Source organism: Physeter macrocephalus, chromosome 14, assembly GCF_002837175.3.
Source record: "Physeter macrocephalus isolate SW-GA chromosome 14, ASM283717v5, whole genome shotgun sequence".
Taxonomy (NCBI): Eukaryota; Metazoa; Chordata; class Mammalia; order Artiodactyla; family Physeteridae; genus Physeter; species Physeter macrocephalus.
Genome location: NC_041227.1, coordinates 14,973,541 through 14,988,988, shown reverse-complemented (window position 1 = coordinate 14,988,988; position 15,448 = coordinate 14,973,541). Strand labels below are relative to the sequence as shown.

The 15,448-nt window shown below is 50.9% G+C and overlaps 1 protein-coding gene across 2 annotated transcripts; it reads left to right on the top strand.

The window, feature by feature from the left end:
• Nucleotides 1-807: 807 nt before the first annotated feature.
• On the top strand, nucleotides 808-14,029 carry CCN5 (cellular communication network factor 5). 2 transcript variants are annotated; one of them, XM_024128547.3, is made up of 6 exons: nucleotides 808-1,051; nucleotides 1,240-1,331; nucleotides 5,463-5,679; nucleotides 10,778-11,032; nucleotides 11,895-11,957; nucleotides 13,060-14,011. In XM_024128547.3, exons 2-6 carry the CDS (start codon nucleotides 1,272-1,274, stop codon nucleotides 13,278-13,280), a joined length of 816 nt encoding a protein of 271 aa, XP_023984315.1. In that variant the 5' UTR covers nucleotides 808-1,051; nucleotides 1,240-1,271; the 3' UTR covers nucleotides 13,281-14,011. The 2 variants fall into 2 exon arrangements, with proteins under 2 accessions (XP_023984315.1, XP_023984316.1); XM_024128548.3 differs by lacking the exon at nucleotides 11,895-11,957 and having other exon boundaries at nucleotides 816-1,051; nucleotides 13,060-14,029.
• The last annotated feature ends 1,419 nt before the right edge of the window (nucleotides 14,030-15,448 follow it).

Sequence of the window (15,448 nt, the reverse complement as noted above, 5' to 3'; positions counted from 1 at the left end):
GGGGGAGATGATGCGGGCCAAAACCTTCTCCAGCCACCACGTGACACCACCTCTAGTATTATCTTTGCCAAATTCTACAGTCAAAGCTCATGTCTTTATACCTCCCCCATCCCAGTCGCCGGGACGTTGTAGATGCCCCTCAAATGCTGGTGGTGTGAATATCATGTGTCTTACTTCCCCATGGGTAGCACTGCGCCCCACCTCACTGTCAGCTCCAGACACACCAGGCATCTTTGTCTCCCAGAATAGGCACTGCTATCACGCTCTCCCCCACCTCTAGGCATCTGTACATGCTGTTCCCTCTGTCTGGAATGTTCTGCCCTCTCTAACTCCTTTTCTCCTTGGTTCTTCCTCCAGAGATCTGTCCCTTACCCTCGGTCTGAAAAGGACCCCTCCTCGATATTCCCAGAAAGTCCGCATGCTCTCCCACTGTCCTTTCCCCCTCTGGGTTTGCCCCCTCTGCAGGGGCTGGAGACACAACAGAGGGGGCCTCAGAGTTGGTTGAATTCAGCAAAATGGATCTGGTTCTTTCAGATCACCTAGCAGGGCCCAGCAAGAACGGGCACACACTAGGTCCAGCCTGCAAGGGCTCATCCACCACGGGCCACCTTCCAGAGCCCGACAAGCAGGCCATGGGGAGGCCCCCTGTCGCCAAAAGCAAACAGGCCTCCCAGGGAAGTTTTGCTCTGGGTCACACCCGCCTCTGGATGGCTGCCAATCTTCCTGCCAGAAACCGCAGGCCCGCCGAAGCCGCCCGGAGTCCAGGCCACGGGGCTTGGAAGGACTCGGGTCAGCTTTGCAAAGGGGGTGTCTGCTGAGCACTTCCTAGACCAACAGCCCCCCATCCCTGGGGTCGGACAGGGGGGCTGGGGCTGGGTTGCAGCTAGTGAGGCCCCTCTTGGGCTGGGAGGAGCTAGAGAGGCCCCTGCCAGCCTGTCACAGGCTCTTGGCACTGGCACTGGCTCTGGCTTTCACACACACACACACACACACACACACACACATATACTGGCAAGCACCCCCCAGGTGGCCTCCACAGTCTCACCTTCAGGTAAATGGGCTCATCAGTGGGAAGATGAGAATGGGAGAGAAACAAGGGCTACAAAGGCCAGCATGTGTGTGTGCGTGCGTGTGCGCGTGTGTGTGTGTGTGTGTGTGTGTGTGTGTGTGTGTGTGTGCATGCCTGGGAGTGACCTCACAGCTGCTGGAACATAAAGACTTACAGGTCCTGCCTCCCAGGCTCAAAGCTGGCTCCGTGGGGACACAGTGACATGAGAGGCACACCACAGACCCACCTCCTGGCCTTCTCCCTCCTCTGCCTCTTCTCCAAGGTAAGGGGGCCCCAGGCCCCAAAATGTACTGCTGGCTTCCTTGGTGTGGTGGGGAAGGTGTTAAATCACAGCCAGGGACCCTCTGGGAGAATTCCTGCAGGCCTCCTGCGTGGGGCTCAGCTCAGCTTCCCTCCCTGATGTCCAGACGGCTGCCTCTGGCCAGCTCTGCTGTGTGACCCCAGGCAAATCTCTTTCCCTCTCTGAGCCTCAGCTGCTTCCTCAGTTGAATGGGTATAATGTTCATGGGGCCTTTGTGAAGATCACTTATCATAGTTCATGTACCTTGCTTAGCACAGGACCTGGAATATGGCAAACGTTTAAGACAGGACTTTTATGATTATTGCCAATCCCCATAGCTCCTCTACAGGCAGAAGTGGGTCCCCTCATTATAAATGGGGAGACTCAAGACATGGCCTGCTTTGCCTGTGAGCCAGGATTTGAATGGATGTTGGTGCATAGCTGATTGCAATGTTCACACCACGGGGGCATTAATGCTGCTGCTGGCCCTAGCTGGAGGGGGATAAGGAGACGACAGCTCCATGGAATGACGACCTTCTCTTCTGGGATATTTTCAAAGGGCTTGTGGAACATCCACCTTGCCTACCATGACCAATAACCCCGTAAGGAATTTTTATCCCCTGTTTTCAGTCAAGCGAGTCTCCGAGAGGGTAGGCAACTTGCTCAAAACCACGCGGCATCAGAGCAACAGAGCAGGTGGAACCCAGGATAGGCCTGGGTGTGAGGCAGGGGCACTGCAGTCTGTGACTCTCCACCCCCAACCTGGACCAAGGCCACAGTCGCTGAGCCTGCCGTCACCTCAGCAAACGTCAGGTTCCTGGTGTCATGGGTATTGGCCCCCCACAGGCCACGATCTCACTGTCTTTTCATGCTCCTTTGAGGATCACAGGCGGGAACTTTTCTCTATCCTGCGTCCAAGCAGTGGTTGGGGGAAGTCTGAGAACCCTGCTGGCATCCTAATCCTGTCTGTTCTTCCAAAGGGGGTGAGCGGGACATGATGCCGGGGAGGGTAGCGTGGGTAGCTGGAGCCGGGGACTTGGGGCTCTGGGCTTAGGATGAAAGGAAGGGCCAAAATGAAGCCGTCCTAGACTCACCGTTCACCTCCCCCAGCCCTCCATTCTTCCCAGGCTCCAGGGAGCCAGGCAGCGTCCCCCGCAGAACACAGGGACTTAGTCATCACATACATGAAAGCCGCAACAATACTCAGAGAGAGAATTCCAAGTCTTGCAGGCAGGGCTCAGGCCTGTGGACAGGGGCAGGCGGTAGAGACCTGGAAACAAGCCAAGTCACACTGACCTAGAGCTGGCGGTGACCTCATTAAATCCTTGTCACGACTCCAGGACGGGTGGTCTCCACCCCATTTTACTGAGGAGGAAACAGCTCCCTCCCCACGGAACAGTTCAGTGAAGTGTCCAAGGTCACACAGCAAGTCAGTGGTAGAACTGGGAGTTCAACTCTTGCCCGGATGATTCCCTGTCCAGGGCTCTTGCCTCCTGGGGACCACAGCAGGGCCCTGGGGAAACCAAGTGTGTGATGGGGCAACTTGAACATCGGGATGGGGTGGTTAGAAAGGGCATGGAGATAGAGGGATACCAGAGAGGACCTATCTCTTCTTGGCTATGCTGAAACACCCTCCCTGATATCCCTCTTGACCAGATGGGTAAATTGAGGCAGAGGCTAAGTGGCATCAGAGCCACTAGGGGACGAGAGGTAGGCGAGGCAATTAAGAGACTGGGCCTTGGATTCACATGAACCTGGAATCTGATCCCGGCTCTACCACTTACTGGTGATACCACTACACTGCTTTAAGCTTCAGTTTCCTCGTCTTTAAAATGGGCATAATGCTTAACTTCCCTGGCGGTCCAGTGGTCAAGACTCCACGTTTCCACTGCAGGGGGCGCAGGTTCGATCCGTGGTCGGGGAGACTAAGATGCTGCATGTCTTCCAGTGCAGCCAAAAAAAAAAAAAAAAAAAGAATTAAAACGGGCAGAATGCTGGTACCTCACACTGGTGGTCAAGACTCCACGTTTCCACTGCAGGGGGCGCAGGTTCGATCCGTGGTCGGGGAGACTAAGATGCTGCATGTCTCCCAGTGCAGCCAAAAAAAAAAAAAAAGAATTAAAACGGGCAGAATGCTGGTACCTCACACTGGAGGGTTAAATTAGTACATTAAAGCGCTCGGCACTCGGCGTGCCCACGGTAAACGTCAGCCATGATCATCGGTGTTATCGGTGGCCCCTCGTGGGCACGTCAGGACCTGCAGATCCGGCCCCTGTCAAGCTCGCCCCGTAGAGAGACCCCCAAAGTGAGAACCCAGGTGCAAAGCGGAAGGCTTACCTCCTGGCATCCCCGCTTTCAGGAGGGAGGGACCCAAGAGTCAGTTCTGGTCAAAGGCCCCCCCACTTCCCACCAACCAAGAGAGCTCAACCTCTGGTTTGGAAGGGACCCCCAAAGTCCAGCCGATTTTTTTCTCAGCTCAATTCCGCGTGAATCACCTCTGAATGTGTTAAAATGCAGATTTAGATGCATAAAGAAGGGCCCTAGGTGCTGCATTTCTAACAAGCTTCCAGGTGATGGGGCTGCTGCTGGTCCAGACCACACTTTGAGGGGTGAGGCTAGACCATCTTCTCTAGAATCTGGTTATCACCTAGTCTCCCGCTTGAAATGCCTGTGGAAGTGGAGACTCGCTCTTCGTGAGGTTCCGGGCACAGAGCTGTACGCTTGCATCTGTTATTACCAGTGCCATCTTAGGTGGGGCCCTGCGAGCGCCCCCTGGCCCGCGACCCCCACCGGAGGCTGGTCTGCCAATTTGGGGCAGCCCCTAGTGGCCAGCATGGGAACCGCAGACGTTCGCAGGATAGGGAGTCCTAGGGGTGGGAAAGGTGAGGATCAGGGCAAAGGGGTCACTGCCTGCTTTGGGGCCACACAGGACATAGGAGGTCGTTCATTTCATCTTCCAAACTTCAAGTCTTCCACCTTCTGCATCAAACCCATAGATGGGGCCACTGGTAACATCTTGAATTATGCATGGTCCTTGGTCCCTACCTTCCAACGGACATATGGGGAGCCCAGGGCATCTGGTTTCTGGTTTGGTTGTTTCACTGTCCTGAGTGAGGAGGGGCAGTCAGGACACCTCGATTGATACCTGGAGCCTGCCCCTGGGGGTGGGTTCCTAAGGCTTTTCCCTATTCCAGGAAACGTCTATCCCAAATCTGGGTTCCTGGATCCTCAATGAGGAAGCAGGCTCCCAGCCCTGCAGCTAACCCACTGGGACTTTGTTCCTTCCTCTATCTGGAGCTCAGTTCCCCCATCTTTACATGGCAGGGGGAGGGATTTAGACTGGAGCAGAGGTGCCAGTAACCTAGCTGGGCATCAGAAGCCCCTGTTAAGAACATAGATTTGAGGGCTCAGCCTCTGGAAGTTCTGATCTGGTAAGTCCCAGAGGAGGCCGAGGGGTCGGTATTTTACCAGGTTTCCTGGCTGATTGGATGCTCATCCAGAAACATAGTCTAGATTGTTCCAAAGATCAGAAAACATCCATGATACTGTTTGATTTATTCAGCCCTCAAGATAAATACCCACTGTCCACCTGCTAAAAAATGAATGGTACCCTGTCATTTTAACCCTTCCTTTTGCTGATTTTGCCCTCCTGTAAGCTCCTAGAAGGCAGACCCTAAGCCCTTTATTGTAATTCACAATAAAGATCATTATAGCCAGATGCATGGAGTAACTCCTGCACGCCAGGCCACGTGCTAAAGGTTTAATATGCATCATTTCATGTACTCCTCGAAACAATCCTCCGAGTTAAACATTATTGCCCCCTTTTCACACATGAGGAAATTGAAGCTCAGAGAGCATAAGTAACTTCCCCAAGATTGCTCAGCTAATAAGGGGCTGAGTTAGTTCCGGAACTCTAGTCCAGAGCCCTTGCTCATGACCACAATGCCATGCTGTCTCTTAGGGAATGCCGTGGGGCTGCCGGGGTCCAAGGCCAGGTCTATGTGACTCCAGGGCCAAGGTGTGAACCCTACGCTGGCAGAGAAGGAGTCAGCTGTGAGGGGCTCACTGTCTACCTTGAACGACCATGGCTGAGTGAGGTCTCTGTCTCTGCAGGTATGTGCCCAGCTGTGCCCAACACCGTGTACCTGTCCCTGGCCACCACCCCGATGTCCACAGGGGGTGCCCCTGGTGTTGGACGGTTGCAACTGCTGCCGGGTATGTGCACGGCGGCTGGGGGAGCCCTGCGACCATCTCCACGTCTGCGACCCCAGCCAGGGGCTGGTCTGCCAGCTCGGGGCGGGCCCTGGCGGCCGGGGGTCCATGTGCCTCTGTAAGCAGGTTTGCGGGACTGATGGAGGGGTTGTTTGGGGGGGAAGTCAAGGCCTTGAGGTCCTGAGTCCAAGAGAAGCCCTTCTCTCTCCCAGCCAAACCTGGTGACACAGGGTTCCCTAAGCTCACTCGCCTCTTCTTTTCTTTTGTCTTTGCTCAGATCATGGCCACCACCCAAACAACCTACCCTCCTTCTTCCTGTCTGTCCAGATCATAGCCGACTTTCAAAGCCAAGCTCAAACACCTCCTCCCCTGAGCAGCCCTCCCAGATTTCTCAAACCAGAAGTCATCATCCCTTCCCAGGACCCTCACAACACTCTTGGGAAAAATGAAAGGGTAACTCCCTATTTAGGGCATAACCTGTGTCAGGCACTGTGCTGAGCATTTACCTCCTAAATCACATAATCCTCACAATAATCCTAAGAGGTAAGTACTTTCAGACCCATTTTATAGATGAGGAAACTGAGGCTCAGCGATACTAATGGACATGCTTAATGTTACACAGCTGGGGACTGAGTCAAGCAGGCTCTAAAGCAACATTCCGTTCTGTCCTCTTCTGGGATTGGGAGCCCTTGGACAGTCTGAATCCCGAGTTTGCTATTTGCTAGCGACCTTGGGCATGTTACATCTTCTACTACCCTAGGCCTTATGCCTTCTGGGGATTTAAATCAGGGGTTCTCAGCTTTGCTCTAGGAACATTTGGGACTGGATAATTCTCTGTGTGGGGCTGCTGTTCTGTGCAGGACTTTTAGTAGCATCCCTGGTCTCTACCCACGAGATGCCGGGGAGCAAAGTCATCCCCAGTCGAGAACCACTGCTTTAGAGAACTATAAAGAGGTGAGGACTGTTCTGTTCCCTTTTTTTCTTTTTAAATAATAAGACTTGTAGAGCAATTTACCACTCTCATCTACATGGCTGTAACACTTAAAAAAGAAAAAAGAATGAGAGATAGAGAAAGAGAGGAAGAAAGTCCCATGAATCACTGACAATAAGTCTATCTACAGGAAAAGCCTTGTTAAAAACCAAAACTTATAGACATAAAGTTATCAACAGTAAATCCCTGTAAAATACTTTTTTTGATAAGGGGAGTATACTAATGAGAAAGGGGCGATGTGTTTTATAAACTTACAGATGATTGCTAATAAAAATGTATCTAAAGAAAAAATTAGACAAGTAACACTTAGCTTACAAGGCTGTTATCTAGCTAAGCCACGACACATGTAAAGCACTTGGCAGAATTTATTTATTGAGCACCTGCCTAGCATTTACCATGTGCCAGGCACTAAGAGTTTCACAAATATCACCTCATTTAATCTCTCAACAACCATATGAGGTAGGTCCTAATGTCATCCCCATTTTGTAAATGGAAAAAAAGAGGCACAGAGAGGTTAAGTAACTTGCCCAAGGTCACACAGCTCATAAGTGGCTGAGCTGGGATTTGAATTCAGGGAGCTGGCTCCAGAATCTTTGTTTCTATCACTCTACTGCCTGACGCTCAGTATATGCTTAGTACATAGTGGCTGTTACTGTCACTAACTTTATTAAGGAGCTTTTCGTATTCCACCTTGATTCAAATTTCAAATACCTGGAGGCCAAAAATTTACCTGGTCCTTGCTCCTTCCTGCCACTTCCAGCCCTGGTCAGGCAACACAGTGGTGCTCATGAATGTTTAACAACTGGAACCAAATTTGGAGGCTGGGAGCTAGTGAAGCCATGGATGAGCCAGAGCCAGCTAAGACCTCACAGAGGCTGAGTCTAGGTCTTGGCTCTGGAGGGAACATGCTTCCCCAAATCTCTCCTCTCACTAACTAGTTGGACAGCTCTTCACTGAGGACCAACTCCGAGCTGCGTGTGTGTCCAGCACGAGCTCCCGATCTCCCTGGCATTAAACGCGCAGCTTCCCCAGCTCAGCCAAGTGCGTCTCCATCCTTCCCGTGGCTCGGCCTCAAACTTTGAAGTCATTCTTGACTTCTCTCTTTTTTTTCACATCCCACTCACTACCCACCAGCAAATTCTTTACAATATTTCCAGAATCCAACATTTCTCAGTCCCTCAACTGCTACCACTGGGTCTGAGACCCATCATTACTCATCTGGATTTTGCAGAAGCCCCATAACTGTCTCCCTGCTTCTGTCCTTGCCCTTAGTCTGTTCTCAACACAGCAGCCTGAGGGCTCCTTTAAATACATAAATCAGGTCACAGATCACTTCCCTCCTCTGCGTAAAAGCCTCCAATAGCTTCTCATCTTCTCAGAGTAAGAGCCAAAGCCCTCTCAGTGGGCGACAAGACCCTGTAGGATCCTGCTCCTGTTTTCTCTACGACCATATCTAACTCCCTCTCTCCCTCCTGCTCTCTGCTCCAGCCACAATGGCCTCCCCGCTGCTCCTTAAATACCCCAGGCACGCTCCCACCTCAGGGCCTTTGCACTGGCTTTTCCTGCTACCAGCACTTTTTCCCCCACATATCTGCATGGCAAGTTCGCTCACCTCCTTCACATCTTTACCCAAATATTGCCTTTTCAGTGGGGCCTTTCCCGATCACCACATTTAAAAACTACAACCCTGCCCTACTCATTAACCCTGCCCTCCTTTATTTTTCTAGCACTAATCGCCATCTGACATCACTGTTAACACCACCTTGTTTCTTGTGTTTATTTCCACTGGAGCGAAAGCTCCAGTGAGGGCAGGATTTTGGCTGGTCTCAGTCATTGCTGTATCACAAGATACCTAGAACAATGTCTGGCACATAGTAGGCACTCAATAAATAATTGTTGAATGCATGAATAATAACAACAGTTCTGGTGGGGCTGGCAGTAACAGGCACTGTTTATGGAGCATGTACTGTGAACAAATCCTTTATATACATGATTTCATTTTAACCTTAATAATGAAGGAGGTCCTATTATTATCCCTATTTGCAGATGAGGGAACTGGGGCTCAAAGAGGTTAAGTCACCTGCCTAAGGTCACACAGTGTGCAAGTGGCTGCATGTAAAACAAACAAACAAACAAAAAACAACAAGACCTTGCTGTTCCTTCTCCTGCAAGGGACTCTCAGAGGGGAAGAAGGATGCAGAAATTACCAGATGACAAGGTTGTGCCCTGAAGTTATTTGGGGGAAGTTTCTGGACAAGGGGGCCGTTGGAGAGGGCCCAGAAGGAGAAGTAGGGTTTTGGCAGCAGTATGTGTGTATGGGTGGGGGGATCCCAAATCCAGTACATTTGAAGGTGCCTCCTGGTGTCGGGGACCACGCACATGGATTCACACAGATCCCAGGGTGGGGAGTGGCTGCCTGGGGATATTACCTACCTCCCAATCAGCTCTGAGCTGAAGGACCCAGAAGTGGTGCCAGGAAATCTTACTAAAATTATCGCCCCCTCCAGCTGACTTTCCTAAATAATCCCTCAGTTTACCAGGTCGTCCCAGCAACCAGGAGGCCCCAGGGCTGCAGCCCCAGGAGTCTGGCTGGCAGACCTAGGCTGGGGGGTATGGATTAAGGTGCAGCTACCCCTCTGGTTTCTTGGAAACCAGTGGCCACATGGTCCAGGCCAAAAGGTCAGGGATTTGGAACCAAAGGGCTGTGGCCTGGAAGGAGCAAGGAGACGGGGGTGACACTGGCTCTCACCTGCCCAGAGGAATAGCATCACCTATTCCCATTCAGTGAGCACCTACTAGGTCCCAGGCTCGGGGCAAAATGCTTTAAGTGCACTAGCTCATTTGATCCTCCAGTGGCTTTGTGAGCAGGGTACTGAGGCTCGAAGAGGTGAAGTAACTTGTCCCAGGCCCCACAGCTAGCAAGCAGGGAACTGGGATTTGCACCCAGGTCTGTGTGGTTCCAAAATTCCTGCATGTGTATGGATCTATTCGAGGGTTTTCTCAGAAGACCTGGGAAAACCAGCTTCCCATGAGTCCTTTCCCCCACACCCAGGTGAAGTGCCACCCACATCTCCAGGAAACCCTCCTAATTGTCCCTTTCTCTGCACTTCCTGAGCGGCTCACATACACCCCTTCAGGGCTCTTTATTCTGTCTTGGAGATGGCAACATTCACACCTGTCCCCCACACTGGCCCTTGAATCCCTCTTAGTAAGGACTGGGTCTTAGGCCTGTCTAGGAACAGAGTGGCTGGCACACAGGAGGGGCACGATATATATCTCTGAAATGATAAGGAGTCCGAACTATTTTATCATTGTCTCTCATGTGCTGAGTCTTGTGCCAGGCATTCATTCGAAGGGCATTTCCTGCGGTTCTGTGATGCCAGAATGAACTCTCTTGGCCCCAGCCCTTAAGGGGTTCATGTCCAATGGAGGAAGAGGCCATAATACCCATATTTGAGGGCTTCATCCAAAGAGTGTTTCTTAAATACCGACTCGATGCCTAGCCGTGTGCTAGATGCTGTGTACACATTATCTCATCTCACTGAAAGTATGAATTACTGTCCTCATCATTGCTATTAAGGCGACTCAGAGAAGTAAAGCCACTTAACGCAAAGTCACACAGCCAGCAAGTTGAGCCCTGACCTGACAGTGATGACTATAATACAGCAGATGGACAAGGAAAGTTTGTGGCATGAAATCTCAGTGTGTATATAATAGTGGTAATATTTTATATATTTAAAAAACATATTATTATTAATATATAATAATTATTCTAATAATAACAACAGAGCCACGAGGATCTATTGAAGGTCTCCTTCATGTTGTATTCATTCCAAATATCATTTCACTTAGTCTATACCACACCCTGTGAAATAAGTACCATTATAACCCATTTTGCAGGTGAGGAAACTAAAAGAAGTAGCATCACGTGGGCAAGGTCCATAGCTAATAAAAGAGCTGAAACCAAGCCAGTCTTCCCACAAAGCCTGTTCCAGGATGCAGCATGCTGTCTTCCTGCAGGCGACAGGGCAGTATGGCAATGCGGCGGGGGTGCATATCTCGGGGCTGGAGCCCCCTGCGGCGCTCAGATTCTATAAGGGCACTGCGTCCCCAGCGGGATCCAGACCAGCTCTGCAGAGAGGACCCTGTGGAGGATGTGGCCAGTGCAGCCCTCCCAGGGAAAAGTTGGGAGGTCACTGATGGAGATCCGGTTTCTCCTCTGCAGGGGGAGAGGATGAGGGCAGCTGTGAGGTGAACGGCCGCCTCTACCGGGATGGAGAGACCTTCCAGCCCCACTGCAGGATCCGCTGCCGCTGTGAGGACGGCGGCTTCACCTGTGTGCCCCTGTGCAGCGAGGATGTGCGGCTGCCCAGCTGGGACTGTCCCTACCCCAAGAAGGTGGAGGTCCCAGGAAAATGCTGCCCTGAGTGGGTGTGCGACCAGGGAAGGGGGCTGGGGGTCCAGCCCCTCCCAGCCCATGGTGAGTACAGGGCTGGTCCAGGGCCGCCTGGAGGTGGTGGGGGGGAGGGCGGGGAGGGCTGGGGGGGGAATGGGAGGGGCCTCTTAGGTGCCAGGACACCTGGACACATCAAAACCAAGGTTATACTGACAAAATCTGGGAGGGGACAGTGGCTACGGGGACATGTAGGAAAGTGGAGTGGAGGGTCACAAGACCTCTTTAAAACTGACAAAACAGGAGGCGGTGGTGCAAAAATATAAGTTTAAATCATACACAATTAAGGGGGGGGGGGGGGGGGGGGGGGGGGGGGGGGGGGGGGGGGGGGAATGGGAGGGGCCTCTTAGGTGCCAGGACACCTGGACACATCAAAACCAAGGTTATACTGACAAAATCTGGGAGGGGACAGTGGCTACGGGGACATGTAGGAAAGTGGAGTGGAGGGTCACAAGACCTCTTTAAAACTGACAAAACAGGAGGCGGTGGTGCAAAAATATAAGTTTAAATCATACACAATTAAAAATAAAAATTGGTGGCAGAGCGGGGAGGGGAAAGGAGGGTTAGAACACTTGAAACAAATTCTCACATTTCATAGAAGGGGTATAATATAGACCTATATTATTATAATATATTGATACATATTAATAATTTATGTAATACAATTTAAATATTATATAATACTACTAATACATTATTATTGGGGTTTATCAAAAGAGGAGCTCAAAACCGAGCGAAGCAAGGTGGTTGCCTCTGGGATGTGGGCCTAGGGGTAGGCAGGAAAGACAGTGACCTCATGCTATAAACTCTTCAGTTTTAGGATTACGTTACTGCTATGTTACTGGGTTTTTTAAAAATTATTATTATTATATGAATTTAATTTTTGAAGGCAACCGAAAAGAGGGCATTGGTTCCATAGAAGATGGCGCCACACGAGAGGCGATAGTGCATGGTGGGTGAAGCATGGAGTCTGCCTGTGTTCTAAGCCCGGTTCCACTACTTCTTAGCTGTGTGAGAAGTTCCTTAACTTCTGTGTCTCAGTTCCTCCAATTGTACAATGAAAATGAGAGCATCCACCTCACAGAGCTGTTGTGAGGCCTGGATGAGTAAATACAAGCAAAGCAGTTATGACGTGCCTGGCACACAGCACTCAGTGTATGCTGTTATTATCCCTACAATGGAATGTGATACATCTGTTTAAATACATAGGAGAATGCCAGTGAGTTAGCCTTATGTATAAAAAGCAGGATATGACACCGTATACACAATTTGATCTCCGCTGAGTATATGCACGTGTGTGTGTCTATAGCTATACAAACACATATACGTCATACAATACCGCACACGTGTATCTAACAGAGAGTTTTTCAACCCGGGCACTAGTGACATTTGGGCCAGGTAATTTCTGCTGTGAAGGGATGTCCTGTGCGGTGTAGGATGTTTAGCAGCATCTCTGCTGGATTTCAGTAGTCCCCACCCCTACTTGTGACGAAAATGTCTCCAAAGGTTGCCAGATATCTTCCAGGGGGCAAAACTGTCCCCATTTAAGAGTCACTGTTATAAAGGACCAGAGGGAAGGATACTAAAATATTAACAGCACAGAATAAGACTGGAGGAGGAGGAAAAGCTAGACCACGGGAGCCCACCACCTTGATCGAGACATGGCCTCGCCATCACCAGCATCCTCACCTCCAGGTCACGGTACCACCACACACACAGGCCCCAACCTCCTTCCTGTAAGATGCTACTTATCACAGAACTTGTGGAGGATACAGAAGTGAGAAACTCACCATTTACTGGAAGGCATCATGGCCAATGCCATCATAGTTGCCTAATAAGCAATATTTATGAAGTGCTTACAAATACCAGGCACTGTGTTAAGCACGTCACCTCCACTATTTTATCCAATCCTACCCATCAACTATTAGGAAATTTACACAGGAAGAAACTGAGGTCCAGAGAGGTTAGGCAACGTGACCAAGATTGCATCGCAAGCCAGCGGGTAGATCTGTCTGCCTAAACTTGCTGTGCTGACCCCTCTTTCTCTCCCCCAGGACCCCAGTTTTCTGGTCTTGTCGCTCCCGCAGCCCCTGCCGTCTCCTGCCCAGAATGGAGCACGGCCTGGGGCCCCTGCTCAACCACCTGTGGGCTGGGCGTGGCCACCCGGGTGTCCAACCAGAATCGCTTCTGCCGCCTGGAGACCCAGCGCCGCCTATGCCTACTTGGGCCCTGTCCACCCACCAGAGGCCGCAGCCCATGGAACAGTGCCTTTTAGAGCCAGACGGAGAATGGAGACTCGGTGTCACCCGCCCGCCCAGCAAGCAATCTGGGCTGCAGGCAACAGTCCAGCTTGGGTCCACCATCCGGGTCCTGGAGGACGAGAGTGTTCCCAAGCCAGCTGGTCCACCTGGACCCTGAGATGCAGCAGGATGCATGCCCTAGTCCCCCTTTCTCTAACTCACAGCCTGGGAGAATGGCCAGGTTTCTTCTGGTCCATTCACAGCCTTTATCGATGCACACGGGCTAGCTTTCCAGAGATGGGGTCACCATCTCTCCCTTAATCATTAGACTGAGGCAGGTGCTGGGCTGGATGGGCTATTTTTCTGGGGGTATGGTGAAGAGGGGCACAGATGTTCTGAATCTCCTGCTTCCTTTCCTGGAGCGATGTAAGAATATCCCTGAATATGTGCCTATGTGTCAAGCTTGTGCTGTCTGAGAAAGCCCTCCCTCCCCACCATGGGCAGAATTCAGGGGCTGAATTCTTTGTAAAAATCACAAGGTGAAATCACTCTGTCTTGAAGAAAGTTAGAAAACAGGCCTTAACTTGACCCATTAAACCCAACTTGTATTAGTAAGAATTAACCTTTTTTGAGACTCTGCAATGCACCAGGCAAAGCCAGACATTTCATATGGGTCGGTGCTTGGAAACATTTTTGACTAGAGAGAAGCAGGGGAGGATGAAGAGTACCTTCCAGAGACTGGCGAACATGGCCTGAAATAAACCAGCCCACGTGTGAAATTCTGTTTGACGTCTCATGTTTTATTATTTAAAGACAAAAAAATCTTTACATACAAATTTTATATCCTCTTTTGTGGTCTACCTGTGTTTGTTTAAAAATAAAAACTGTGTTTTCATCAGGATCCAACCAGGAAATTAGAAAACACTCTTGGTATTTACCAGGATTTCTTCTTATTAAACTAATTTGATTGAGGGATGAGGCACACCCAGTTAAATGCACAGGTCTTTTTTTCTTTTTTATCTTTGGCTGCGTTGGGTCTTCGTTGCTGCGTGTGGGCTTTCTCGAGTAGCGGCGAGCGGGGGCTACTCTTTGTCGTGGTGCGCGGGCTTCTCATTGTGGTGGCTTCTCTTGTTGCGGAGCACGGGCTCTAGGCGTGCGGGCTTCAGTAGTTGTGGCACGCGGGCTCAGTAGTTGTGGCTCACGGGCTCTAGAGCGCAGGCTCAGTAGTTGTGGCGCACGGGCTTAGTTGCTCCGCAGCAAGTGGGATCCTCCAGGACCAGGGATCGAACCCATGTCCCCTGCATTGGCAGGCAGATTCTTAACCACTGCGCCACCAGGGCACAGGTCTTAAGTGCATGGTTTCATGAGTCTTTACAAACGCACACACCTATGTAACCAACACCTCAGTCAAGGTGTAAAACATTTCCATCAACAAAGGAAGTTTTCTCGGGCTGGATCATCCCCTCTGCCCTCAAAGGCATTGTAGCTTATTCTTGAACTTCATGTAAATAGAGTCATACAGTAAGTAGTCTTTAATGAATGACTTCTTTCCCTCAGTACCAGCCCTCGGGGTGGAGGGGCAGAGCCCAGAAGCTGGGACCAGAGGTGAAAGATGGAATCACAGCGGGGCTGTCTGCTGGGAGCAGGAGCCACCACGGAGATGCAGCCTTGTGCCTGACAAAAGGCAGATGGAGATGGGGAGACAGATCCTGGCTTCTGCTCTCTCCCACCCCCCAGTTCCCAGAAGTGCCTCCCATTGGTCAAACCTACTGGGAAGACCAGGGAGGCCGGAATACAGTGCTCTAAGGTACAAAACAGAGCCAGGAAGGGCGATTCCCAGCACACAGGTGGTAAATGACCTGCTCTTCAGTACGGTGGCCTCCAGTACTTCAGTCAGGTACCACCTCCTCCGAGTACCCCAATATGAGAATCACAGGCAGCATTGGAGCCATTTAATCTTCACAAAATAGAACTAACTCTAGTTCACAGATGAGGAAGCCTATATCTGGAAATGTAACCTGTCCAAAAGCTGGTTTGCAGTTGAGGCGGGATTTTAGTCCAAGCCAGGTTTATCTGACCCTCCAGGCTGGGTCTGTGGTCTCTCGCAGGCTGAGTTTTGGTGGGTTTGGTTCTGCAAGCGTAAACTCTGAACACGCTGCCCAGAACAATTCTGAAAACATCCTGAGAGCCAGGATGAGAACAA